General features: G+C 27.4%; 2 protein-coding genes across 2 annotated transcripts; both read left to right on the top strand.

Moving 5' to 3' along the window:
* LOC105258027 (long-chain fatty acid transport protein 4) lies at positions 1 to 10,528 on the top strand. Its single transcript, XM_011269076.3, has 13 exons — positions 1 to 413; positions 4,259 to 4,409; positions 4,842 to 5,079; positions 5,807 to 6,035; positions 6,239 to 6,440; positions 7,076 to 7,268; positions 7,572 to 7,715; positions 9,163 to 9,300; positions 9,382 to 9,448; positions 9,640 to 9,730; positions 9,837 to 9,990; positions 10,081 to 10,136; positions 10,215 to 10,528. The coding sequence occupies exons 1-13, from the start codon at positions 292 to 294 to the stop codon at positions 10,308 to 10,310; spliced, it is 1,881 nt and encodes a 626-aa protein (XP_011267378.1). The 5' UTR covers positions 1 to 291; the 3' UTR covers positions 10,311 to 10,528.
* A 2,155-nt stretch (positions 10,529 to 12,683) lies between these two features.
* On the top strand, positions 12,684 to 23,812 carry LOC105258026 (5-oxoprolinase). Its single transcript, XM_011269075.3, has 22 exons — positions 12,684 to 12,770; positions 14,229 to 14,416; positions 14,748 to 14,933; positions 15,114 to 15,352; positions 15,508 to 15,670; positions 15,769 to 15,854; positions 15,939 to 16,140; positions 16,296 to 16,556; positions 16,697 to 16,807; positions 16,907 to 17,108; positions 17,231 to 17,447; positions 17,517 to 17,655; positions 17,780 to 18,057; positions 18,187 to 18,447; positions 18,602 to 18,707; positions 18,782 to 18,949; positions 19,146 to 19,390; positions 19,671 to 19,782; positions 19,857 to 20,081; positions 20,429 to 20,610; positions 20,760 to 20,919; positions 23,424 to 23,812. The coding sequence occupies exons 2-22, from the start codon at positions 14,252 to 14,254 to the stop codon at positions 23,646 to 23,648; spliced, it is 3,933 nt and encodes a 1,310-aa protein (XP_011267377.1). The 5' UTR covers positions 12,684 to 12,770; positions 14,229 to 14,251; the 3' UTR covers positions 23,649 to 23,812.
* The last annotated feature ends 3,474 nt before the right edge of the window (positions 23,813 to 27,286 follow it).

The following is a 27,286-nucleotide window of genomic DNA, read 5'->3' as shown; positions in this document are numbered from 1 at the left end:
GAGGAGAGCTAGTGGAATCCCGATGATTACTCATGTTGTATGGTTCTGTCATAGTAGACGTGGGGAGACACAGACTTCGCAGTATATGTCGAAGTCACTTCAGTTCCGTTTCAGTCGTATCGCGACATTCGCATTTACCAGTTGTCGTAAGGAACCCAGCGGAGCGTTTTCACGACCGGCGTTTGTTAGCCAACGCGACCGACCGGTTGACACTGGCGCCATTTCCAAGTCGTAGGCTGTCAATTATCGAGGTGAACCGTTGAAAGACGAGAAAACGTGCGAAAAATAATTATGACAGAATTCCATCAAATCATTATCACCGTGTTGAGCATCCTGCTCGCCGCTTTTCTCTTTACCGGAAGCCGTCGGCGAGTCATGTATGTGCTGTACAAAACACTGCCTAGAGATATTATGTGAGTATAAATAAATGTAAAGACATGCGTAGGCGAGAGAGTATAGATACAAATGCTCTATGTAATGCACAAGAGTGATGAGAGTTTATATCCGTTATTTTTGTAAATAAGAATAAGATAAAGAGTAGGTTAGAGAATATTTGAACATGTAATTTATTTCTTATATAAGTCCTATTATTCTACTATCCCATTATTCCATTATCTCTTATTTATATTTTTTCTTATTTCTATTCTTTTCTCTCTCTCTCTCTCTCTTTCAGAAAAATGTTCTCTATAGTAAAACTAATTCAAAATATAAAGTAATGATAATCGTTCAATTTTTTTCTAATATTTGCTATAAGATATTTGTTATACCAATACTAATGATACAATTAATTAAAATAAAATATACACAGATATAGATTTAATTCTAGTATTTTATAAATATTTATACTCTTATATTAATTAATCTTATATTAAATTTAATTTTTTGATAAAATAATCGTTGCAGATTAGTTAATTGATAAACTGTATATTAGACAAGATATTTAAAAGACATTACAAGATATTTAAAAAATAGGAGTTAAGAGTATATTCTATTTTATATATTCACTGCGCGTAAGAATAAAAAAGAAATTTAACATCCATTTTTTTCAAAATTAAACTGTTTTTTGTTTATCACAAATCTATTAATTATATAACTATTTCTTATCTATAACAATAATATATCTTGACCGAAATTTTATGGATTTTCTGCATCTTTTAAAAATAAACAATAATATTTTATGTTATTGAATAGATCTGTTTGAAATTGAAATTAATACAGACTCTTATTTATGATATTCATATTGCTATTGTGGAAGTACTCCAATTAGTTTTACTTCGTATGACAAAATACGAAATACTCCGAGAATTTTTGAACAATCCATGAGACGTCAATGAAAAACATGCATAAAATTGGATAGAAAACGTTTCTCTAAGCTTACGTTCATATAGGTTATTTTCATCTTTACAATGAACAGAATGTGTCAAAGTGCTCTTACAGACTCATTTCTAAAAAACATATTTATATATTTAAAAATATATTAAATATATTAAAGAATTCGTGCATGTAGAATATTTCACTGAAAATAACCGCGTTTAAGTTGCAAGAGGCTTTCGTGTTTCACATTATGTTATGGATTAATAATTTGCGTTCACTGCCCGAGATGCATGATTGCTCGTTGCTTTCACTTTAATGCTTCGTTTGACATTGGAATGCATGTGTATGAGGATAAAGGAGTTCGCAAGGGCTCTTCACATGTACCTTTCATTTTTTTTATTATAACTTCTTATATTACACTAATACTAATTTGTAAAATTTAATTTATGCATTATTAGCATCTACAACTATTGATTGCATTAATAATATCTTATATATACGTTATATATACGATAAACAAATAAAAATTTTAATTACTTATAATGTATATTACATTTTTATTTAAAATTTTTATATAATGTTACTTTTATATTATAAAAGTTGCCAAGTCTTTTATATTTTATTCAATTTTAAAAATATGATTATAATATTTTATACTGTTTTAGAAATTATATATTTTTAATTAGGATATGATAGCTAGGAAAGTTTCTTTAATTACAAGAAATTTTAACATAATGAATTATAATATAATATGGATTATAATATATAATAATATTATTAATAATATCTTACGTATTGTTTTTTTGATTAAATTATTAATTTTGCATATGTATATGAAAAAAAGATTACTTTTTTTTTAATATCGTCAATATTGTCAATTCACTACTTAGATAAGATAATAGTAGCAAACATATTCAAATATATATATTTATATATATATTTGAGTAATGTTTAAAGGAAAACAATATACTGTACTTTGCTTTATATATTCATACATGCATAATTTTAAACTTGAAGATGTTTCTTACAATTATAAAAAGCAGTCGTATAATGCGCATATATTTTGCTCTTTTAAAAAAAATAATATGTACATTTTAGACTTTAAGATTTATTTTTTATAATTTATAAAACAGTTGTATAATGATCGTATATTTTTTTCTTATAAAATTATTCTTAAAAAAAATTTTTAATTTTTAATTTTTCCCCCCTAAAAATTTTTAATTTTTAATTTTTCGCCCCTCCTCTCTCTCTCTCTCTCTCTTTCTTTCTTTCTTTAATAAAAAAGTAAAATAACAATTATAATAAAATAATATACCATTTCATATTTTTTTCTATCTATGTATTTCTTTTGTGTGTATCTCTCATGAATGCATAACATTCCAACAGAGATAATTGTATATATGATATGCAATCAATCTCTCGAATTGCTTTAATTTCAATGTATTAAACGTATATTCTGCGCATTATGTAGAATATTACGTGCTGTTAGTGCAAAGATCGCATTATAAAAGTTATATATGTAACATGCGTATATACTTTTCACTTATAGATAAGGCCGGCCAATTATCATAATTTAAATAAAACTAAATATGTGCCTATCTTTCTTTTTAAATAAATAAAAATAGACATATGTTTAAGTCTTAAAGTTAAGTTTAAAGCCGAAATAACATTCGTACAATCTTTATCAGATTATAAATTTACTTTAAATGCATGTTTAAAAAATTTAGTTTTTATAATAAAATTATATTTTTCCTTAATTTCTATATTTCTATAACATAGTTTCTATATTTCTATAACTTAGTTTCTATATTCATATCGTACACGCATGTAATTGCACTATATATATATGTATGTAAAGATAAAATTTATCTAAATATATTTCGAATTCTATAAAGATTTGTATACATATAAAGATTTACGAATATAATTTGTGACAATATTTTGATATTATTATCAATATCGATAATTAAAATAATAATGGATAAGATTTTTAAAAAATTATAAAAAAATTTCACGTATAATTAATTACATAAAATATATAATAATTTGCAATTTCCAATAATAAGAATTACAATTTAAGTATACATTTTACGATATTATTTAAGATATAAAAAGCCTATTATCTTAAGCATCTGTAATTCAACGTTTTAAATTTTCTTTTCTTCGATATTATTACTGAAAATAAGATTCATTAAAATAAAATTAATTATATATGATTACATAAATTAGAATGTACCGGTTTATATTCTTGAGAGATATCTTATGTGAAATTGCAACAGCAAATTTATATTTTTTATATGTTACCAGTTATTAGAGCAGTTACAGTCGCATGACATGTCATGCGCATATCGCGTAGAGATATTAATTAATTGCGAAAAAAAAGATAGTGAGTCAAGGAAACTATACTATTAACTTAAAAAGTATAAGTAAAGAGCAAAAAATAATGTATGAAACATTATTTTTTGCTCTTTCTTTTTTTAATTTTTTTAAAAGAAAGTCGAAGAAATCGATACATAGTCCTTTTTTTCTTGGCAAATTATTTATTTTTGCGATTCTTATTTTTCCCAAAATTAATTAATATAATATTAGATTATAAAACAAGAAGATAAAGAGAAAAAGAAGAAGAGAAAAAGAAGTAATAATAAATTCATTATAAATATATAATAAAATATTAAATTATATAAATACAATATAATATTAAATTTTGAACAATATCTAATTATAAATAGAATATTTTTAGATATTATCATTTCATTTAATCATAAAATTAATTGACATATTTATTACGATTAGATTAAGAAAGTTATTGATACACATAACATAAGAATTCTACATATGCAAAAATTAATTCTTAGATAATTAATAAGCTAAAAATTAGATATATTCATTAAATTATATATTAATAAAAAATAGATTGATTTTTGTATCTTTTATTTTTTTGCAGAGGTGCTTACCGATTTTTTCAAATTAATATTCTTCTTTGGTGGTGGGAAAAGTGTGAATACACCGTGCCGAAACTTTTCGCAAAATACGCAGCAGCTAATCCGAAAAAAATTGCTTACATCTTCGAAGATAAAAAGTGGACATACGAAGAGGTAAGTTCAGTCAAGAGGTAGGTCGTTTGCACTCGTACGTTTGCACCGTGCTGCGCATTTAACACTTGTGTCAATGATTGTCAAGGCGAACCTATTAGATTTAATTAATTGATTGTTGCAGTGATTACAGTTGCAATACATATAATTGCAAATTTTTGGTCATAACTTAAAAAGAGTTTAATAATCAGTTTTTAAAAATTAATAAATTCGTTAAATTTAAAAAATTGGAATGATCAGATCAATATTCTTTCAATATGTTTTTTGAAGGTGCATTATACTTAGAAAATAAAAAACATTATATCTTATTTGTAAATTATTAAATTTATAATAATATATTTTTTAATATTAATATTTTTATTATGTTTAATATATTTTTATTAATATATTTTTTATACTATATTAATATAATGATCGTCAATAATACACATACAGCTAGATCACTTCAGCAATCGTATCGGACGTTACTTTCGCACCAGATCGTTTTCTCACTACGATTGTGTAGCTGTGATTATGGAGAATAGTCCTGAATACATCGGTACCTGGTTAGGTCTCACTAAGGCCGGTTTAGTGGCGGCTCTCATCAATACTAATCTCCGTCATAATATGCTCCTACATAGCATCAATGCTGCCGGTTGTAAAGCTATCATCTTCGGATCCGAATTCAAGGATGGTAAGATTATTTTGGTTTACGTTTAAATGATAAAATGATAAATTCTGACTTGAAAGCAAAAAGAAGGCAAGATTTCATTTGTAAGCACAGAATATATATTTACCTATTCAGATTCGTATATTTGTTATTCACTCGTTAAAACGGAAACGTGTGATATCTCTGTTGTGTTTTGCATCATTATATATTATATAGTATTCTATAGTGTACAAAATCACTTTGAAGAACTTCTTGACCATCCTATATATGACTTAAAGAGAAATATGTATCGTGTTACTATTTGTATTTTGCTGATACAAAATCTTATTACATTTTCACCTGAGACACCTGATCACGATGGTGTTCTAAGAATATCGCATACGATGATACTTGTTACTTTTTACACATGTCACGATACATGACACGTGTAATAGGATTTCATATCTTCTGCGTAAAGAATATCTAAAAATAAGACAATTGTGTTTTTTATTTCTAAAAAATAGAAAATGTTATATATATATATATATATATATATATATATATTACATATTACATATATATAATTTATCTCTTATATTGCAGCAAAATACTATATGTAAATATCAACATCGCGTCATTTTTAAACGTTCTATTTGTGTATTTCTCAACTTTCATTAAATTTCTTTAGCAAATACAGCTTTCTAAATTCTCTATTTATGAGTGAAAAACTCAAAACTCGTTTACATTGCTTATCCAAGCGTATCGTGTACAGCGATTCGTGACATTAAGAATAAAATACCTGACATCGAGCTTTACCAATGGTCGGAGTCGGACACATCGGTTCTGGAAGAGACGATAGATCTCAACAATGGAATCAGTAACATTGATCCTGCACCTCTCATTGTCCAACTTGACTATGGCAGTCCTCGAGACAAATTGCTTTATGTCTATACATCTGGGACGACGGGAATGCCAAAGGCTGCTGTTATTACTAATTTGAGGTAAAATCATGTAGTCTAATCAGTTTTGTGATTAAAAAAAGATTATTAATATGAAATGTATGAAAGCTAGATCATTACAAATACAATTTCTCTAATGCAAGATATTAAGTGAAAAAGACAATGGTTTTTACAAAAAAATAATATGTATTGCTTTACACACGCAAATCAAGAAATGGAAACAGATAATTATGTGCTTTTTTCAGGTACATGTTAATAACATGTAGTGTAAACTCACTGCTTGGTTTACGCTCTAATGATCGACTTTACAACTCTTTGCCTCTTTTCCACACAGCAGGTGGAATAATTGGAGCAGGTCAAGCACTTTTGCGAGGTGTGACAGTCGTGCTTCGTAGACGATTCAGTGTGTCTAAGTTTTGGTCAGATTGCATCCATTACGAATGCACTGTATGATCACTCTATTTTTTTATACAATTTTATAGTTCTTTAATTACTAAAAATTTGCAATTTAACATAAAAGATTATTGAAAAAATCATTTTATACATGTCTATTATAAACTTCTCTCTCAAAAAATTTCGAAACAAAAAATAAATTAAATTAGTTGAATTTGTTTACTTAATGATACGAAATTTAATTTTTTGTGTGAACAATAAATAATATATATAATAACTTTTGTACCGATTTATTAATCGGAAAGTAAATAAAATGCCTTGAAATATTTATTAGAAATTTGTGGCAGAAATATTCAAAGCAATAATTTAGTTTTGAGCTACAGGGAAAGGTTATGTTGTAAAATAAAAGAATTTTGAATTTTTATATTTTTAAATATTTGCTTATTGAGATTTTTTAATATTTGTTAATAATAAAATTGATAATATATATAATTTGTTAATAATAAAATTGATAATATAATAATTATATACTTTTTATACTGTAGATTGCAACATTTTACATTTATATGTCATCAATTTATGTTAATTGTATCATATAAATTAGAATGCACAGATATCTTATTAAATTACGTTATACAAAAATTTTCAAATGAGATAATAATAAAGTAAAAATGCAAATTTTATTTTAGATAGCCATATATATTGGAGAAATTTGTCGTTTTCTTCTCATGGCTCCACCAAGTCAAAATGACAGAAAGCATAAATTACGCTTAATGTTTGGGAATGGTCTGAGACCGCAAATTTGGGAATCTTTTGTAAAGAGATTTGGCATAAAACAAATAGGAGAGTATTATGGAGCCACCGAGGGAAATTCAAATCTCAGTAATTTACATGCTTTCAGTTAAAAGTTTAGAAAAATTTATATAATCCGTTTTCAAAGTATATCAAAATATAATAATAAATTAGACATAATAAAAATTTAATAAATTGATCACAATTTTTGAATTTATTTTTATGAATAGTGAAAGTTTAATGTTTTAAGTTTCTTTTTATGTATTTAACAAATGAGAATACATCTAACAAGTAATAAAAATGATAAATGCTAGCTCGAAATTTTATAATTATCGAATATATAGTTACTTTTTAAAAATACTTCGAAATATAATTTTGAAATATAATTTGTAGTCAATATAAACAATAAAACTGGTGCTATTGGTTTTCTACCAAGATATGTTCCCAAGGATGTGTATCCTGTTGCTTTGTTGAAAATTGATGAAGAAGGGAATTTATTGAGAGGAACAGATGGACTCTGCATACCTTGTAAACCTGGTATGTATCAACAAAAATTCATATCAATAAAAATATAATATTGAATCTAAAATTTTCAAAGAGGAATTCTTTTGTATTATTATATCGAATACATACATACATATATATATACATATATCGAATACATACATATATACATATATATATATATATATATATATATATATATATATATATATATATATACAGGGTCTACCAAAAGTGTGGAAACCCCTAAATATCTCGGAAAATATACGTTTTACAGAAAAGTGTTTCCAACAAAAGTTGTAGGGTTTAAGAAGATCTATATACTGATTCTATCAGTTTGACCTTGGATGGCGTCGTCAAGGTCAGGTCAAGGTCACATTGACTTTTTTAAATGACACCCCCTACATTTGATTGCATATTCTTATAGCTTAATTCAAGAGCTTTCCAAAACACTATAATAATGTTCATTTTTATTAAGTACTTTGCGAGTTATGAGGGTTGAAATAATTTCTTAATTTTACATAAACCATAAAATATCTAGTAAACCATTCATTTTTCGATTATCTTACCTTCATACTTTTATGTACAAAATAATGAAAGGAATCAATTGGTGTAAAGAAAACATACAGTTGTTTTTAAGAAAAAATATGGAATTGTTAATTGCAAATTACATATTTTTTCTTAGAAACAACTATGTGTTTTCTTTACACCAATTGATTCCTCTCATTAATTTGTACATAAAAGTATGAAGGTAAGATAATCGAAAAATGAATGGTTTACTAGATATTTTATGGTTTATGTAAAATTAAGAAATTATTTCAACCCTCATAACTCGCAAAGTACTTAATAAAAATGAACATTATTATAGTGTTTTGGAAAGCTCTTGAATTAAGCTATAAGAATATGCAATCAAATGTAGGGGGTGTCATTTAAAAAAGTCAATGTGACCTTGACCTGACCTTGACGACGCCATCCAAGGTCAAACTGATAGAATCAGTATATAGATCTTCTTAAACCCTACAACTTTTGTTGGAAACACTTTTCTGTAAAACGTATATTTTCCGAGATATTTAGGGGTTTCCACACTTTTGGTAGACCCTGTATATATATATATACAGGATGTCCCAAAACTCATAATTAATCTTTCAAAGACAGATTCGTGAGATCATTTGGAGACAATTTTTCCTCAGCGAAAATGTCCCAGGAATCTGTCTTTGAAAGATATATATATACCTATATATATATATATATATATATATATATATATATATATAAATTTATCTGATTATATATTACAATTAATAGAACAATAAAAGTTTATCATTATTCTTTCTTATAAATTTTTCTGAAGAATTTACTAGTTTATTTAAACATTAGATACAGAATACTCTTTTTAGGCAAATTATTTATTAAAAATATAACAAATAAATATAGTTCAATATATAAATACATGCACTTTATTGTTATATTATTCATTTAGGTGAGCCTGGCATTTTCGTGGGCAAAATTAATTCGAAAATAGCGATCAATGATTTCGTTGGTTATACGGATAAAAAGGCTTCGGACCAGAAAATTATACACGACGTCTTTAAAAAGGGGGATCGTATCTTTAATTCTGGTTGGTGATAATATAAAATATAGTACATAATCTCTATATTATAATATATTGAGAATTATTTAACTGAATTTTTTTTAACAGGTGATATTTTAGTAATGGATGAACTTGGATATTTTTATTTCAAAGATAGGATCGGTGATACATTTAGGCACGTAAATACGCATATTTATATATAAGTATTTTCAGTATAATATAAATAATAAAATTTAAATTATTAAAGTTTCGGGAATTCTGTAAAAGATTATTAAATTATTACAAATATTTTTAGAATAAATCAACAAATAAACAAAAATAAATTTAATGAATACTATTACATTTTTTTTAAAATTATAATATTAGGTGGCGAGGTGAAAATGTTGCTACTTCGGAAGTGGAGGCAGTCATCAGCAATGTGATAGGTTTTAAAGATGCAACCGTATATGGCGTCGAGGTAAATAGAAATTATATTAATTACAGATTTAATCGAAAAAAATAAGAGATAAATATCTCTCTCTTCCTCTCTCTCTCTCTCTCTTTATGCATAATCATGCCTTTAGATACCTGGAAATGAAGGTAAAGCGGGAATGGTTGCTATATATGACGACAAGAATTCCTTGAATCTTGAAGAGTTTGCAGACAAGTTGAAGAAAGTTTTGCCGTCCTATGCTAGACCTCGTTTTATTCGCATTTTGTCAGAACTACCAATGACTGGTAAATATTTAAATTCTTTATTAACATTATGATGGAGGCGATTTAGCATGTATATGTAATAACAGTATGAATTGTTGCGTGTGTTGATAGGAACATATAAATTGAAAAAAAAAGATCTCCAACAAGATGCGTTTGATATTAAAAAGGTAAGTATTGTTTTATTAGATTAATTTATTTAAAATAATAAAGATGATAATTGTAATACACAATAATAATTTTTACAGGTCAAAGATCCGATCTATTTTCTTAACAATGATACCTATGTGAAGTTAACTGATAAATATTACAATGATATTATCAAAGAAAAAATACAGTTATAATTTTACACGTTTTCCTACGGAGATACATACTTCCTTTTTAAGGCACAATAGAATTTGAATTTCAAAATGTAAGGATATAAAGGTTTATAAGCTTCCTCAGTGTTAATTAATCATATAGTGTTAGGTGATCATTATTTTGTGGACCAATTAATTATCATATGTATCTTTGCAAATATTCGTGCAAAAATGTATTTTGAAAATGATATAATTTTTTATTATAATAATCAAAACTAATACTTTATATTTTGTGAATTATTTGCATAACACAGTCATATTTATTTGAACATATAATACCATATGCATACACACAGATACATATAATAAGAATTTATTATATTGTTAAAAAGATAAGAGAATATTTTTGAAAATTGAATATACCTTACTAAAGTTATATATTTTTAAATTTTATATGTACTTTGTTATTTTGTTTTAGACAATAAACGAATTTAATTTTACATTTGTGAATTCTTAATATCAAATTTAAAGTAAATCAAATTAAAAAATTTTTAAATTTAACTTTTGTAACTTATTAATATAAAAAGCATTTTAATGGATATCAAAGATAATGAACAAAAACTTAATAAATAAATATCAAGATAATGAATAAAAATAAAACTTATTGATTAAAGTTGCATCGGCTTAATTGTATATTTTGTTAAGTTTCCGAACTTTAAATATTTATTTATTAAGATTTATATGCGTTGTTATTAATAGCTTTATGTTAAAATGCATTAAAAAATTGTACAATAGTAGATCTTATATTTCTTGATTTTATAGGTCTTAATTTGTAAATGTATAATTGTATATTTTGATATAATTTATATATCATTCATAAATCAATTCATTCTACTAAATTAAGATAAGAGATTAATTTTAATAAATTTTAAAGCTGTTAGAAAATAACCATAAAATTAGGTTAGAAAAATGTTAGAAAAATTTATTACTGCATTTTATGCGGTGATTTTGAAATGACAAAATCTAATTTTACCTATATTTTGTTTTTATATATATTGTATGCAATTAATCTATTTTAATATCCGTTGAAAACGGTTCAAAAACAGTATAAAAATATTCTTTAATTTACATGTTTTGATTAAATCAATAAAGTTATATGCGTTCCATCTATTACGCTGGCTCTGATTGCCTTTTTTCTAACTTAATTTTATCATTAAATTGTAATTTTTGATAGTTAAAAAATTTAATTTAATTAATTACAGTTTAATTAAATTACAATTCAATGAATTATATCTGAACAAAAAAGAGTCTGTTTGCATATGATTGCACAAATTACATACTTTTTAATGAATTCCAAATTTATTTTTTAGCTATTTGATACATACTGATTACTCTTAATTTTATAAATGAACTACTTAATGATTTTTCATAATCTAAGTAGTCATAAATGTGTGTTATTCTTTCATTTAAAATTATATTATAAAATAATTATATTATAAATTATTAAATTATATATTATAAATTAACTTATATTATAAAATATGTCATTTATGCTTTGTTATTGTCACACTATTAGTAAATGAAAATATTTTCGAAAAGATATATGTACATATATATTTGAAAGTATATTTTACAAACATTGTTAACTTCTATTTTTGAAAATGTACGATTGTTATATGAATAAAGAATTCTATTTCTCGAAGGAAAAGTTGTATTAGAAAAGTAATAGCAAAGTCTACTATTGTATATTACTGTTTGGTCACCCGATATATTAACGGTTTGGTTTGCGCAATCTCCGTATCTGTTCAGTGATTCTCATTGTAGGAGCAATAACTTATACTTTATAAGCAGTTCAATTTATATATATATATATATATATATATATATATATATATATATATATACAAAAATATATTTTGCGAAACTATTATCTTTTAATTTTGTTTGTTGATTGTTAATAAAGAATTAGAATTATTAATAATGAGTTTTATTAAAATTAAATTAAATTAAATTAAATTAAATTAAATTAAATTAAATTAAATTAAATTAATTCTTCATAATTTTTCCTTTCTCCTTTTTTTGCTAATCAATTCCTACCAAAGAATAGCATAGTAAAAAAAATGATTAATATAAAATATGATATTTTATATTATAAAATATTAAAAAATATATTTTCATTTTTTACATAATAAAATATGGTGATGTGTAATTTAATAAATATAGAATTCTTATTTTATATTTTTTAAGAATTGTAAGGAAAAATTATTGCAATGTAATGATTATGAGCGTACATACATACATACATACATATATATGTATACATGTATATATGTGTGAATGTATGTAGTTAACAGCTGATTTTTTGATTTTTGATTGAGAACCTTCACATGAGGATTTATTCTACGTTGAAGTTGTCCATGTTCTCAGTGTAGTTATTCCGCTATTGTAGATCGGTGCTGTTAAAGCTACTTATAAAACTTACGCAAGTAAAATCAAAAAAGACTGGTTAGTGTTAAACGATACTATCATGACATCGTACTATCGTGACATTAATATTTTTTATAACAAAATTATATATTACAACAATTATTATTGACAATGAAATTTTAGCGATGACGTGTTAATGTAAAGATATTGATGTATAAATACAATATTTGTGCGTATACATAACGTAAACGAGAATTGTGAAAAGTTTGAAGTATTTTATCTTTTGGAGCTTAATAAAATTTCTTTTTCTTTGCTCAAGGAATTAATATTTTATTAATGAAAAATGTTAAGCTTTAAGAAAGTGAAAGTAAGAGAATTTGTGTATATATTTGATTATATATTTGATTAATTTTTGTAGAAACAATTTTGTAGAAACAATTTTGTAGAAACAATAAAGTAAAGTGTAAAGTGATATAATGTTGTGTATGTAATGTGTTCGTAAACTCTATTTCATCAAATCTTATTAGTGTATTCTATGAATTATACTATATATATTTAATTAAAAATTATAATTAAATATCTCGAAACAAATAAAAGATATAATTTTAATTCTCAAATTCAGGGGTGTAATATTTCAGACATTTCAGATATTTACATTCCAATTATTTTGTCAAGAGTGACTTTAAGTATGATTTTTATTTCTATTTCTATTCTTAGCTTTATCATATTATGATTATCTTACCTTTAACAAATATTGACAAATAATTTTTATCGGTCGCTGGTATTTTGTTATCTCTTGAAGATAAAGTCTGTTAACGTCTTATTAATATCTATTAACGTCTTATTAAAGTTTATTAACATCTATTAATTAGGTAAAGTCTATTAACGTCTATTAACGTTTTATTAAAGTCTATATAACTTCTATTAAAATTTAGGCATCTGTATTCGAGAATTGCAAAATACATTGATATTTATCATTTACGTTGTCATTTAGGAATAAACTTGTAAGAATATGACATATCACATTGTAGATAATGTGATAATCTCAAGAATAATAAAAGATGAAATATTATATATAGTTATATAATATTTCATCTTTTATTAGTTATATGATACAATTAAAGATTTTTGAAATGTTTTATCAAATAATTAAATCCTCTCTCTTTTTCTCTCGTAAATGATTATAAATTAGTTTCTTATCAGAAGTCGTACTTGGCTTATCAATATGTACATACTTATATCTTTTGCAGTATTAAGTTAGTGTATCTCTCAGAATGTGAAAAAAATATCTATATCGAAAATTTTGATATAAAAGTAAATCATAATAAAAATAATAATTTTAAAAACATACTATGTGTTTTATATAAAGAGAAATGGGAAATACAAAATATTATTAAAAATTCAAACGAAAGGATATATTGTTTACATAAATTTTAAGACAATATATAATTTTAAGACAAATATTGTCGTTTACATAAATTTTAAGAATTGCTACTTTCACAGTATAATAACATGAAAAATTTGTCTTTTTATTAGTGTATATCATACATCAACGCACAATGGGAAACGAAAAATTCCAATTCTCTATAGATCGCGGTGGCACATTCACCGATATATATGCTAGATGTCCTGGTGGTAAAATTCGAGTTATGAAATTACTTTCGGTCGATCCGAATAATTACAATGATGCGCCAACAGAAGGTATTCGTAGAATATTGGAAGAGGTATGCATTATATTAATGAAAACTTATGATTCAATATATGATATTCTTGTATTATGAAACTTATCGAGAAAAATTGTCTTTTCATAATTATATATTATAGTTCGACAGTTTGTAATATAGACAAGAGCAATATTGGTTACAATTAAAATAAATTATAAGTATAAAAATTGTAAGAAAAGACTTGTGAGTTAAGATATATGAAAAAAATAAAATTGGATGACACTACATAAAATAATAATTGAGTGTATGAAATATATTATATATTATATTTCTTATAGTTTTATGATTTAAAAAAATGTTTATACCTTTTACAATTGTCTCTCAATTTTAGGAAACTGGCATTAAAATAGATGGTGCGGTGGATACTTTTAATATAGAATGGATCAGAATGGGAACGACAGTCGCCACTAATGCGCTGTTGGAAAGAAAAGGCGCGAAAATGGCGTTATTAATAAATAACGGTTTCGAGGATCTTTTATATATTGGTAATCAGTCACGGCCAAATATTTTTGATTTGGTTCGTATAATTGAATTCAAACGCAATATTTGTATTCAAAGTTCTAAAATTTAGCAAATTGCAATATATAACTAATATATAACTTTCGAAATTTATCTCGATGCAATCTCTGTACAATTCCGGTTATCATTCGTTCTATCTCGCTATCTATTTGATTTATCTTTTGTTAAATATTAACAGGAGATAGCGATGCCAGAGGTTTTGTACAAATATGTAATTGGGGTAAAATGTCGAGTAATCCCTGCTCTGCTGGGAAAATGCCATATGGAAAATCAATCATGGCAAAAGGTAAAAGGTTCTACTGGCGAAGAGCTGTTTATTACCCAAGAACTCGATGAGATACAATTGAAAGAAGATTTAAAAGAACTTCGTGATTTGGGGATCGAGAGTCTCGCTGTCGTTCTAGCGCATAGCTATACGTTAGTAAACCATTCGAATAAAGATTTGTTTGCAACTGTCAATATTTTTCAGGAAATCTTTTCTAAAAGTAAATCACAGTATCATAATTTATATAATAAAATCTTAATTACAAGCTTATTTCAATATATATTGCTATTGTGTTGTTATAATATAGTTATGCGGCTCATGAAATCAGAATCGGCGAATTAGCTCGAGAAGCAGGTTTCTCGCAAGTATCTCTTTCGCACGAAGTTATGCCGATGGCCAGAATAGTTCCTAGAGGCTTCACAGCGTGTGCAGATGCTTATTTGACGCCGCATATTAAAAATTATTTAGAAGTAATATTATTTTTATAATTACATATAAAGAATCTGCAAAAAATTTAGCAGTTAAGATATATATTTCTATTTTCAATTTGTAATGAATCAATTTTTAGACGTTCTCTGCAGGATTTAAAGATAATTTGAAGAATGTAAACGTACTGTTCATGCAAAGCGATGGCGGATTAACACCTATGGATTCGTAAGTAATTAAATGCATTTTTTGAAGAAATTTCTCTTATTGCCTTAATATTAAATGAATTTATGTTTTGTCGATCCATTAAAGTTTTAATGGATCACGTGCTATACTTTCTGGGCCAGCTGGTGGTGTCGTGGGATACGCAATGACGACTTATGGAAAGGAGACTGATTTACCAGTAATCGGATTCGATATGGGTGGTACATCGACCGATGTAAGTCGATATGGAGGAAGCTATGAGCATGTTTACGAGAGCACCACAGCCGGCATCGCTATACAAGCTCCGCAGGTACAAATTTTTTTCAAGATTATTTCAGTAAATATATAATTATTTCAGTAAATATATATCTTGACTATAATTAATCTTTTACTTCATAAATATTCAAGTCGTGACTCTCGTCAGAGAACATTTCTCAGTTTATTCGAATAAAAATTGGGTTGAAGTTGGATGTCAATACAGTTGCGGCGGGAGGTGGATCGATGCTTTTCTTCAGGTCGGGTCTCTTCCAAGTTGGGCCTGAGAGCGCAGGGGCTCATCCTGGTCCCGCGTGTTACAAAAAGGGTGGTCCACTAACTGTGACGGATGCGAATCTCATATTGGGTCGCTTGCTACCGGAATATTTCCCGCAAATTTTTGGGCCTGAAGAAAATGAGCCGCTCGATGTATCTCGTGCGTTGACTATGTTCACGGAACTTACATATAAGGTAAGTTTTTAATGTATGAAAATAAGATCTTCTCAAACACACACATTTGCGTCTTTTTTTCTTTTTGCAAACAAAAAATATCTCCAATCCTTCATATGTATTGTAAAAAAAATTTCTTAAATTGACTTGAAATATTATAGATCAATGAATTCTTGAAGAAGAATGAAGCAATGTCGATCGATGAAGTAGCCATGGGATTCATCAGAGTCGCGAACGAAACCATGTGCCGACCAATTCGCGCCTTGACTCAGGTATATTTAAATAATATCAGTTTATAACTTTCATGATAATGTATATGTATATCATACTATTTTTAAATTATTTTTATATTGTTTACTTTCGTGAGACAGGCAAAAGGTTACGATACTTCCCGTCATGTTCTGGCATGTTTTGGCGGCGCCGGAGGACAGCATGCCTGCGCAATCGCTCGATCGTTAGGCATAAAAACGGTTTTCGTTCATAAGTATGCCGGTATATTGTCAGCTTACGGAATGGCATTAGCAGATGTTGTTGAAGAGGCACAAGAGCCGAGCGCCGAAGCTTACGAACACGGTGATTTATAACAATTTTTTAAAATAAAATCATATATTAATAACTTATAATAAGTCTTGGATGTTTGTATTACTATAGTTATCGCATTATATTATTATTATCGCATTTATATTATTATGTAGAAAGTTTCGCCTACTTGGATGATCGTTTGGATTCGATGGAAGCCAAAGTTAGAAGCAAACTTCGTGCACAAGGATTCACTGATTCTCAAATAAAAACGGAATCATTTTTACACTTACGTTACGATGGCACCGATTGCGCTTTAATGTGCACTTCTATAAATCAAAATTCAGGGGATACCACCAGGCACGGGGATTTTCTTACTCCTTTTCTAGAAAGGTAAGTTCTCTAAAAACTTGAAGAAATACTTTATTCAATTATTTGCTTATAAATTTTCTCTTAATTAAGGTATAAAACAGAGTTTGGTTTTACCATACCAGAACGCAAGATTTTAGTGAATGATGTGAGAGTTCGAGGAATTGGCAAAACTAAAATTCCGGAGGATTCCGTATTACCTCCTTCACAAGCTTCTCCGAAAGCTGAAAAGGTTAAATAACGATAGATAATTTTACAATATTATTGAATATTTTTTGTATTTAATATTTTAAATTCAATATATATTGGAGCTTGTGTTAACTAAGAAAAATTCCAAAAAGTTTTGAATTTCCTAGACTACCTTGGTGTATTTCGAGAATGGCTATCAGGAAACCAGTGTCTATCAATTGAATTCGTTGTCTTCTGGAGATATCTTACACGGTCCTGTCATTATTATGGATAGTTTAAGTACGCTTTTAGTAGAACCAGATTGTACTGCAGAAATCACTTGTCGTGGAGACGTAAAAATAACGATTGGAAAAGGTTTGCAAACGAAAGTTACCACTGATCTCGATACGATTCAACTCAGTATTTTTTCTCATCGTTTCATGAGCATTGCCGAACAAATGGGTCGGTACGTATATCAATAAGTAATTTCAGTACGGATATCAATAAATAATTTCAACTTTATAAAAATAATATGATCCTTTCAATGCTCCTTTAGAGATTGCAAAATAATATTTGCGTCTTTAATTTTTGATAGAGTACTCCAAAGAACTTCGATCTCTACTAATATTAAAGAGCGACTGGACTTCTCATGTGCGATTTTTGGCCCCGATGGTGGTCTTGTTTCAAATGCACCTCATATTCCGGTGCATCTAGGAGCCATGCAAGAAACCGTGCAGTATCAAATATTAGCATTCGAGGGGAAATTCTCGCCGGGAGATGTTATTCTTTCTAATCATCCGTTAGCAGGCGGTTCTCATCTCCCAGATCTGACAGTTATTACGCCAGTATTTTACAAGTATGTGTACATCTTTTGTATATATTTAAAAAAATTCTTATTGTTAAATATTATATATATGTATATGAACATCGTACTCATTTTAGATATGACATTTTAATAAATATAATTTAATTTGATGAAAGTTAAGTATTTTAATGCAAATTATATGCAGAAATGTGCCTACGCCAGTGTTTTTCGTGGCTAGTAGAGGTCATCACGCTGACATTGGTGGCATCACGCCGGGTTCGATGCCACCGCATTCAACGAGTTTGAATCAGGTACGAGAATATTGTCACTGAGTGAAAACATTTGTAAGAAAATTTATACATATGTATGAAAAACTTTTGTATAGGAAGGCGCTGTTTTTAAAAGTTTTCTGCTAGTACATAAGGGCATATTTCAAGAAAAAGAATTAATAGACGATTTGATGGCACCAAGCAAAATACCGGAAAGTTCAGGAACACGAAATCTTTCGAACAACATTAGTGATATCAAAGCTCAAATCGCAGCAAATCAAAAAGTATACCTAATAATTATTTCTATAAACGTAATACATTCTCTTATTTTATTCTCTCTCTCTCTCTCTCTCTCTCTCTCTCTCTCTCTCTCTTTCTCTGTCTCTCTCTCTCTTTACAAAAATTTACAATAAATTTTTATTTTTAATTGAAATTTTTGAAAGTAAGATTCGTATATAAGACGATTTTCTTTTTTGTAAGGGTTCACAGCTAGTAAATGAACTGATCGATATATACAGTCTCGAAGTAGTTCAAGCGTACATGGATCATATCCAACGTAATGCCGAAGTTGCCGTCCGAGAAATGTTAAAATCAATAGGTACGAGGATTAAGATGCAAAGGCAGAAAGAAACCATTGATGCCATTGATTATCTCGATGATGGTAGTCCTATCAAATTACATGTAGATCTTAATGTAGAGGAAGGTGAAGCTGTTTTTGATTTTTGGTATGTTTTTCTATTTGAATATCGATATATTGATATATTTATAATAATTCTAATTATTCGCTATTTACTTTTTTAATTTATCAACAATTTGCCATTTTTCGTTGATTTTTTGTACACTGATATTTTTGTGCTCTAAATATAACCATGAAAAAATATGATACTGTTTTCCTGTCTTTCTAATTTCTTGTTGAGAAATTCTATATGTTAATATATATTGTGTATAAAAATGTTATATCTTACATAAATCATAATTTACAAGATAATATTTATGAATTTACAGTGGGACAGGTTATGAAGTATGGGGTAACTGCAATGCACCGCGTGCCATAACTTTGTCTGCGATAATTTATTGTCTAAGGTGTATGGTCGGTCGAGACATACCATTAAATCAGGTAACATTCCCTTGAGCCTTCTTAGGGAAATTCAAACTAGCGATAAATTCATACTAGTGTCATTTTCTTTATAGGGTTGTTTGAAGCCAGTAAAGATAATTATTCCTAAAGGATCGTTACTCGACCCTTCGGAAGATGCGGCGGTAGTTGGTGGCAATGTTTTGACGTCTCAGCGTATTGTTGATGTAATCCTAACAGCTTTCGAAATTTGCGCAGCTTCACAGGGTTGTATGAACAATATAACCCTTGGCACCGAAGACTGGGGTTATTATGAGACGGTTGCTGGTGGTAGTGGAGCAGTAAGATTTATAAGTTAAATAAGATAAGAATTATAAATTTAGATTATATATATATTTTCGTATTTTCATACTCGCAGTATTTTATTTTAAAAAATTAATTAAAGGAAAAAGAAATTTTTTTAAATGATTTTTTAAAGAAATTAAAAGAAAAATGTAGAAATAATTATTAAGAATGAGAAAATGTATGATATATATATATATATATATATATATATATATATATATAAATTCGTATAATATAAAAAAATGTCTTGTATTTTATTTTATATAATTTATAATGGTCATAAATTAATATATTTTTTAATATTGTTATAGCCAACTTTTTTAACAAATATGTGTTCCCACAGGGACCAACATGGGATGGCAGAAGTGGGGTTCACACGCACATGACTAACACTAGAATCACTGATCCAGAAATATTGGAACTTCGTTATCCGGTTATACTTAACCAGTTCTCGCTTCGATTTGGAAGTGGTGGTAATGGAACGTATATTGGTGGTGATGGCGTAGTACGTGAGATGATATTTAGGTAATTAAAGATATTGTTAAATTTATATAAATGTTATTGTTATTTATATAAATTCTTCTGTTAATAAAAAATTCAATTTGGAGAATAATACCGAATCATTATATCAGCAAACATTGCTTTCACAAGTTTCGAATTATGTATGGTTACAGAGCCCCAATGACTTTATCGGTATTAACCGAACGGAGAGTGCATCATCCACCAGGATATGATGATGGCGAGGAAGGGGCATGTGGCTTAAATATTTTGGTACGGGCTGATGGTAGACGAATCAATTTAGGTCCGAAAGCTGCCATTCCAGTCTTTGCAGGGGTAAACAATTTTACATCTTTCGCAAGTTTCGCATAATTATCATAAATGTCGGAAAAATTGATTTTGCAAATAATTATGTAAGAGAGATAATAATTCAGATTTTGCTCTAATGGTTGATATAAAGTATATAAATATTTTATATAAAAATAAAACAGCATCTAATTGTTACGAAGTATAATTTCGCTGATAATCAAATGGTCAATTAATATATATTTATTTCTCTCGGAGAAATAATTGCATATTAAAGTTTAAAATCAGCCAGTAGTAGAATTTAAGAGATAGGCAGAGATGAAGATACTCTATCTTTAGTAATGGAGAAATCTTCTATGGTTTATGTCGGCTCGTAAAGATTTTATCCTGGTAGATAGAATCTGCCGCCTACCGCACTCTGCACATAGCCACGCAGCAAGGGGTAAAATAATTTCCTTTGCAGCTGTGTGTCCGAGTTATTAGATAGTAGTCGTGTTTTAAGTTTGTCGTGAAAACATCACATGTTAAGCTAATACTAAAGAATAAGTGAGAAAGCTTCGATATATCATTCTATATATCAATAATAAAATGAATAGAAACTTTTTTGAAATCGATTTTATGATTTAAAAACGAATTTTGATTTGAAAAATTTATTGAGAATTTAAAAATATCGATATGTATTATACAATCAAAAAGATATGTAATATAGTTTTCTTAACATTATCTGTGAAAATTTCTCACGTTTATCATTTAATACTTGAGTTCTTCGTTAAAAGTTTTAATTTAGCATATGTAAAATACCATAGATGTTTTAGTATGCCTTTCTAATTAAATCTCGGAAGTTTTTTTCTCTCATCCTGTTAAAAGAAGCTGAACTTTATACATTCTCGCAGAGACTTGTACTTTCTGATTCCTATAATACTTGTCTCCTCAAGCGAGATCAAAAATATGAGACGGGTCGAGGAAAGATGAATGGAAAGTAGGGGAAAAGAGACGATAAAAATTGTACAAATGTGCGCATTAGCTGACACCAGAAAAATTTCTTTTCACAATTATCAGAGCACGAAAGCCAGTGGCGGAAGAACATTTATATTTCCGAAAATTTTGTAACGCTATAGAACATAGATTGCAATTACCATAATGCAGATATATAAATCGAAATCTATCAGTAGTTTTGCTCCTTCCATTACACATCCGTGTTTTTCTTTCAAAGCTCGTAAAAATATTAATGAAAAGTTTCTATCTTTTTTCTCATTTAAAACGGCATCTTTACGATCGTTATCACCGGAAAATATTCCGCGCGTTGATAATGCATCTCATTAAAAAGCGAATTGATGCATAATTCTGAGAACGATGGTAAAAAGAAAATAAAAAGATAATTTTATTCGACACAAATGTTAGATTTTAAGATAATATTATTAGAATAATTTCTTTATAAATATTTATTAACTAATTGCATAAACTTGAAAAAATTTATAATATCGTAAGCATTTAATGTAAATCGCGTTAGCAATTATATTTAAAAATAATAATACGTAATTATGCAAATATCGTAGATATATTACATTTGTCATAATTTTCTGGGTTACTAAATTAAATGCTTACGATATTATAAATTTTTTCAAATTTATGTAATTAGTTAATAAATATTTATAAAGAGATTATTCTAATATTATCTTAAAATCTAACATTTGTGTCTAATAAAATTATCTTTATAATACAATAATATTTATAATATAATACGTATATAATACTTATATAATATTTATAATAATATTTATAATATAATACACTTGCAATTAAATGGTAAATGCGCGTACACATAAATATTTTCATTTTCCTGGATAATATTTGAAAATTTTCTACTTATAACTTACAAAGTATTTTGTTTCTGCATCATCTGATTTGTGTATTATAAATCTTGATTAATATGCGATATGATTTTATGGCAAGAGTTAAACGCAATTTGCCAAAATTTTTGATGACGTTATTTTGCGGTACGATATTGCATCGAAGTTTCGATAGAATAGTTTCCAGCGGTTTGGTCAAAAGTTGGGATGTACATAGCTGCGCATGTACGTGTAAAAACCTGTAGCAGCGTAGCGTTACTCCTCTTCGTGCTTGTCGCGCTTCTCACTGCATTTAATAATTATAAACTTGTAATTTAATGACGATAAGTTTAACTGTCGGCGATACTTCGTGATGTAATACATCTTTATATTGAAGTTAATAACACCTGTTAACACCTATAAATTATTATTACAAAGAGTACATACATTTTCACATTTATAATTAATATTCAATGTATAATGGCAATATGAAAATAACAAATAACGTAATATTGTGAAATATGTTTACTTTTTAAAGAAAAATTAGAATATTGTAATGAAAGAGGAACAAATGTTTAAGGTATAAATCAACTTTTAATTTTCCTATTGCCAATAGTATTTTATTTGAGTCTAATTCAATAACATGTAATTATGTAGTTATTAAAAGAAAGTTTACTATAATTTTTCATAAAATTTTCTTAACAGGATAGATTTATTATGGAAACTCCAGGTGGTGGTGGTTACGGTCCCATTAACAAAGGAGAGCAAGCAAAGGAATCTTCGGTTCTGTCTTCGAAAGTTTACAACTCTCAGCGTCTAATAACAAGACTTTCATCAAAATACAAACGTTCGAGATCTAGCAAAAGTTTGCGCAATTTCGCAGAGCGTGGGAGTCTTTTCGAATATCGTATGGCTCAGGAATCCGTTTAATAAAATTTATATATTATTTTCATAAAATTTATTGTTCCATATTATATATTATTTTATTGTCTCTAAATGTGAGATAAGTTATAGTGTGAAGGCATTCCGAAAGAGTGAATATGATTAATATTAAATATAATGTATTAATAAGCTGATTATACAATGAATTCTATTAATTGAATAAAATGTTTATGATTGTAAAAAATGATGCACATTAAAAATAAATATATTCTCCATAATTATATTTTGTAGAAATAATTGTTAAGAAAAACGTTGTAAGAAATATTATATAATTTGTTGTCATTTGGGAGATAGGATTTTTAAGATTCTTTTTAGTTGAATTCAAATTCTATTTTTGTAAATCATCATTAAAAATTTTTAATCTTTAATATTTCCCAATAATTATGTTTTATTTTTTAGATTTTTGTCATTTATTTGATTTGTACCATCACTTCCAAGTCGATTGGTTCGCGTCTTCGAGGAATCGCCAATTCCCAGAGGAATTAAATCTGCGGTTAATTTCCTCGATTTCCCAGTCTGTTCGATTTGCAGCAAATGCAAGATGGCCGTCGTTTCATTTCCGGCAGGAGTAATTACTGACCGAAATGTCATCGCGGTGACCTACATAGTGGCGGGATTATGATTGCATTTCCATAAAACATTATTCAAGATTTTCTCTAATAATTTGTTAGTAAAAGATTTTTTATTTTTTAAATATTTTTTTCGCATTCGCAACATGATTACGTTGGAAAAAATATTTGTATTATCTTTTTACGTATCAATATTATTTATACACTTTAAAGAAATTAAATATTTATAGTTAAATAAATTACATCAAATATTAAATATAAGCAATTTAAAAAATTGCACTTGTAAAAACGGAGAAACGTAAAATAAAATTGTTTTATGTATCTAATAATGATTGCTTATTGGAACAAATTGCTATGCATGTTATTACTATGTATTTTATTGCTCAAAATTCGGAATAATAGAATATTTTACAGATTTCTATTAATCCAAAGTAATGATATGAAAAAAATGTAACAATTGAAAATAAAAATTATACATGCTATAAAATTTAATTAACTTTTTTATTATATCATCTGCATCATCTTTTTAAATTAAATTTTAATTGTATGTACATACGCGATATTTTGGTGAAATACTAAAATCTGTCATTTTATTCCTCTTGATGAGAAAGATATAATTTCCACGAATGAAACCGAAATGATGTATTCTTCGATGAGTATTCTTTCTCACGATGATATACATATGTATTCCGTGGTAGCTCGGTGTGATTATTCTTGTCTGAATAGGAAACGAACGAATAGGAAGATAGTCGTTCGTAAAAAGGGCAAGATATTCGAACTCGGAACGAAAGCTTCATCGATCGATATTTTACAATAAAATGGAAATCGAACATTCCGACAGAAGGGAAGGAAAGAGCGCGAAATGCAAACATTTCCGAACAAATTTTTACGGCGCGATTTTTACGAAGTTGTCACGAACCACACTACTGGAATCGGTACTATTTTCGAAAAAAAACTCATCTCATTGAGATTCCATCGTTTGAAACTCTTATGGTAGCGCGTGCTCTTTATGGATAGTCTTTTCTTGAGCTTTCGTCTCAGTGGGTGGGAGAACAACGTTATCCTTTTCACTTTACTTCGATAATCGTAAAAGATCATGATATTGGCGATGCTCTATTGAAATTTTTCTTTATAATTTTATTATTTTAGATTAAAAGATTATGCGATGTGTGAATCTGAACACATGACATATGGCAATAATGAAAAGAACTATATTAAGAAAACGAATTATATTTATAAAGAAGTATCTATATTTCTATAAACAATCACATTAATATCCAAAGTTAATTAAAGATTCTAATAATTTAAAAATGCATGAAATAAATGTGTTCCTAGGGTTAGTTTAATAATTTTTACTCTTGTATTTTTGTTATATAAATTATTGTATAAATCTAATTTGTAAAAAAACGTTTCTATTACCTACAAAAGTTAATAATTATATAAAGAACTTAATATTTAATAATATAATTTCGAAATGTTAAGAGAATTCACATAATTATTTTTTAAATAATATAATACATTAATTTTTTTATATTTTGATTTTATCATGTATACTATTTTTGTAACATATCTAATTATGCTATAATATAGTCTGATATAAAATATATCAAGAAGTTTTATCACGTATTACATGGAGTTGATACTATATGTAACTCATTAGTTCACATTGAACACGACGAGATGCAAAAGTGTTCCCCTGCGTTTGAAATAATTCTGACTATCGTGCATCACGTCTTGGACGTCCGACAAATCGTATTCACATACATAATCTGATATATTTATATATAAATATTATATATATATATATATATATATTATATAAATAAATATTATATATTATATATTATATAAATAAATATTATATAAAGGAAGTATCGTGAAAAGAAAATACAAGCAAAAATAATACGTCTTTCTACGAGAAATGTATGCAAAAAACACAACACAAAAAAGATCGGCGCTGTCGGCGATGGTTCACGTATTCGCGATTTGCTCAGAATAAATATGTACGCAAAAGTTTATTCAGTATAGCAAGAGGATGATAAAAAAACGAATGTGTATATATCCTTCACCTGTATCCTTCGAGCAAACAGATCGAAGGATACTATTATTTATGAATGTAATCATACGTGCATTTCTGTAGAAGTTAGTTTGCGGAAATATACGCACCGTCCGATAGCTGTTTTAACTCCATCCTCGAATTCGATCTTCATAAATCGCCGGCAACAACTTCCCTTTTTTTGCACGAAAACACAGGAGGATCGTGTAGGCTTTTCGTTTTGCTTCATGCGCAGCCGTTTTTCGCGATTCAGCTTTTGTTATCTCCACCAACAGCGATAACATAATGAGAATACTTTCGAGGGTTCGTTGTCATTGAATATACAACGATTCTTAATACATATGTGTACTACATATATGTATTACACTTAGTATGTTAAACATAAATATCTGATTTTGCGCACTTCAAACTTTCTTTATTCGTCTTTTTATTCGTTCTATTCGTTCTTAATAAGAAAAATGTAGCAAATACCATGCACAAAACATTAATAAGATTTTACAAAATAAGACAGTGTTGTGTGCATATTTTACTTTCATATGCATCAGGATAAATGAAATGGCGGTGCAAAAATCGGAATAGAAATGCATTGCTCGCAAAGGCATTGTTACGCGAGTGACTTTCATGCCGTCGGCTTTTTCCTTCATTTTCCTCCTTTTTTTTATTTTTCAACTATTCGACAAAGTGTTTCTTGTAGTTTTATTTTCTCGAGGTTTTGTAGTTTTTCGATCCGCTTCACTTTCAACTAACTGTTTCGCAAGCTCGCTTTTACAAAAAAGAAAAAAATGGAACAAAAAAGAATTATATAACGCAGCAGAAAATAAACAATTCGCTGCAACATAAACATATATATCCGTTATATAATATTTTATAATGTAATATGCTGATATATTCAATATTTATAATTTCAATTAATCTCTACCATAATTTTTAAGTTTTATATTATAATTCATAAGTTTTATATTATAATATAAATACACACACATAAACACGTTAATAAAAGT

The sequence above is a fragment of the Camponotus floridanus genome, unplaced genomic scaffold (genome assembly GCF_003227725.1).
Source record: "Camponotus floridanus strain SB8 unplaced genomic scaffold, Cflo_v7.5 scaffold5, whole genome shotgun sequence".
NCBI lineage: Eukaryota > Metazoa > Arthropoda > Insecta > Hymenoptera > Formicidae > Camponotus > Camponotus floridanus.
This window is presented reverse-complemented; position numbering and strand designations above follow the sequence as displayed.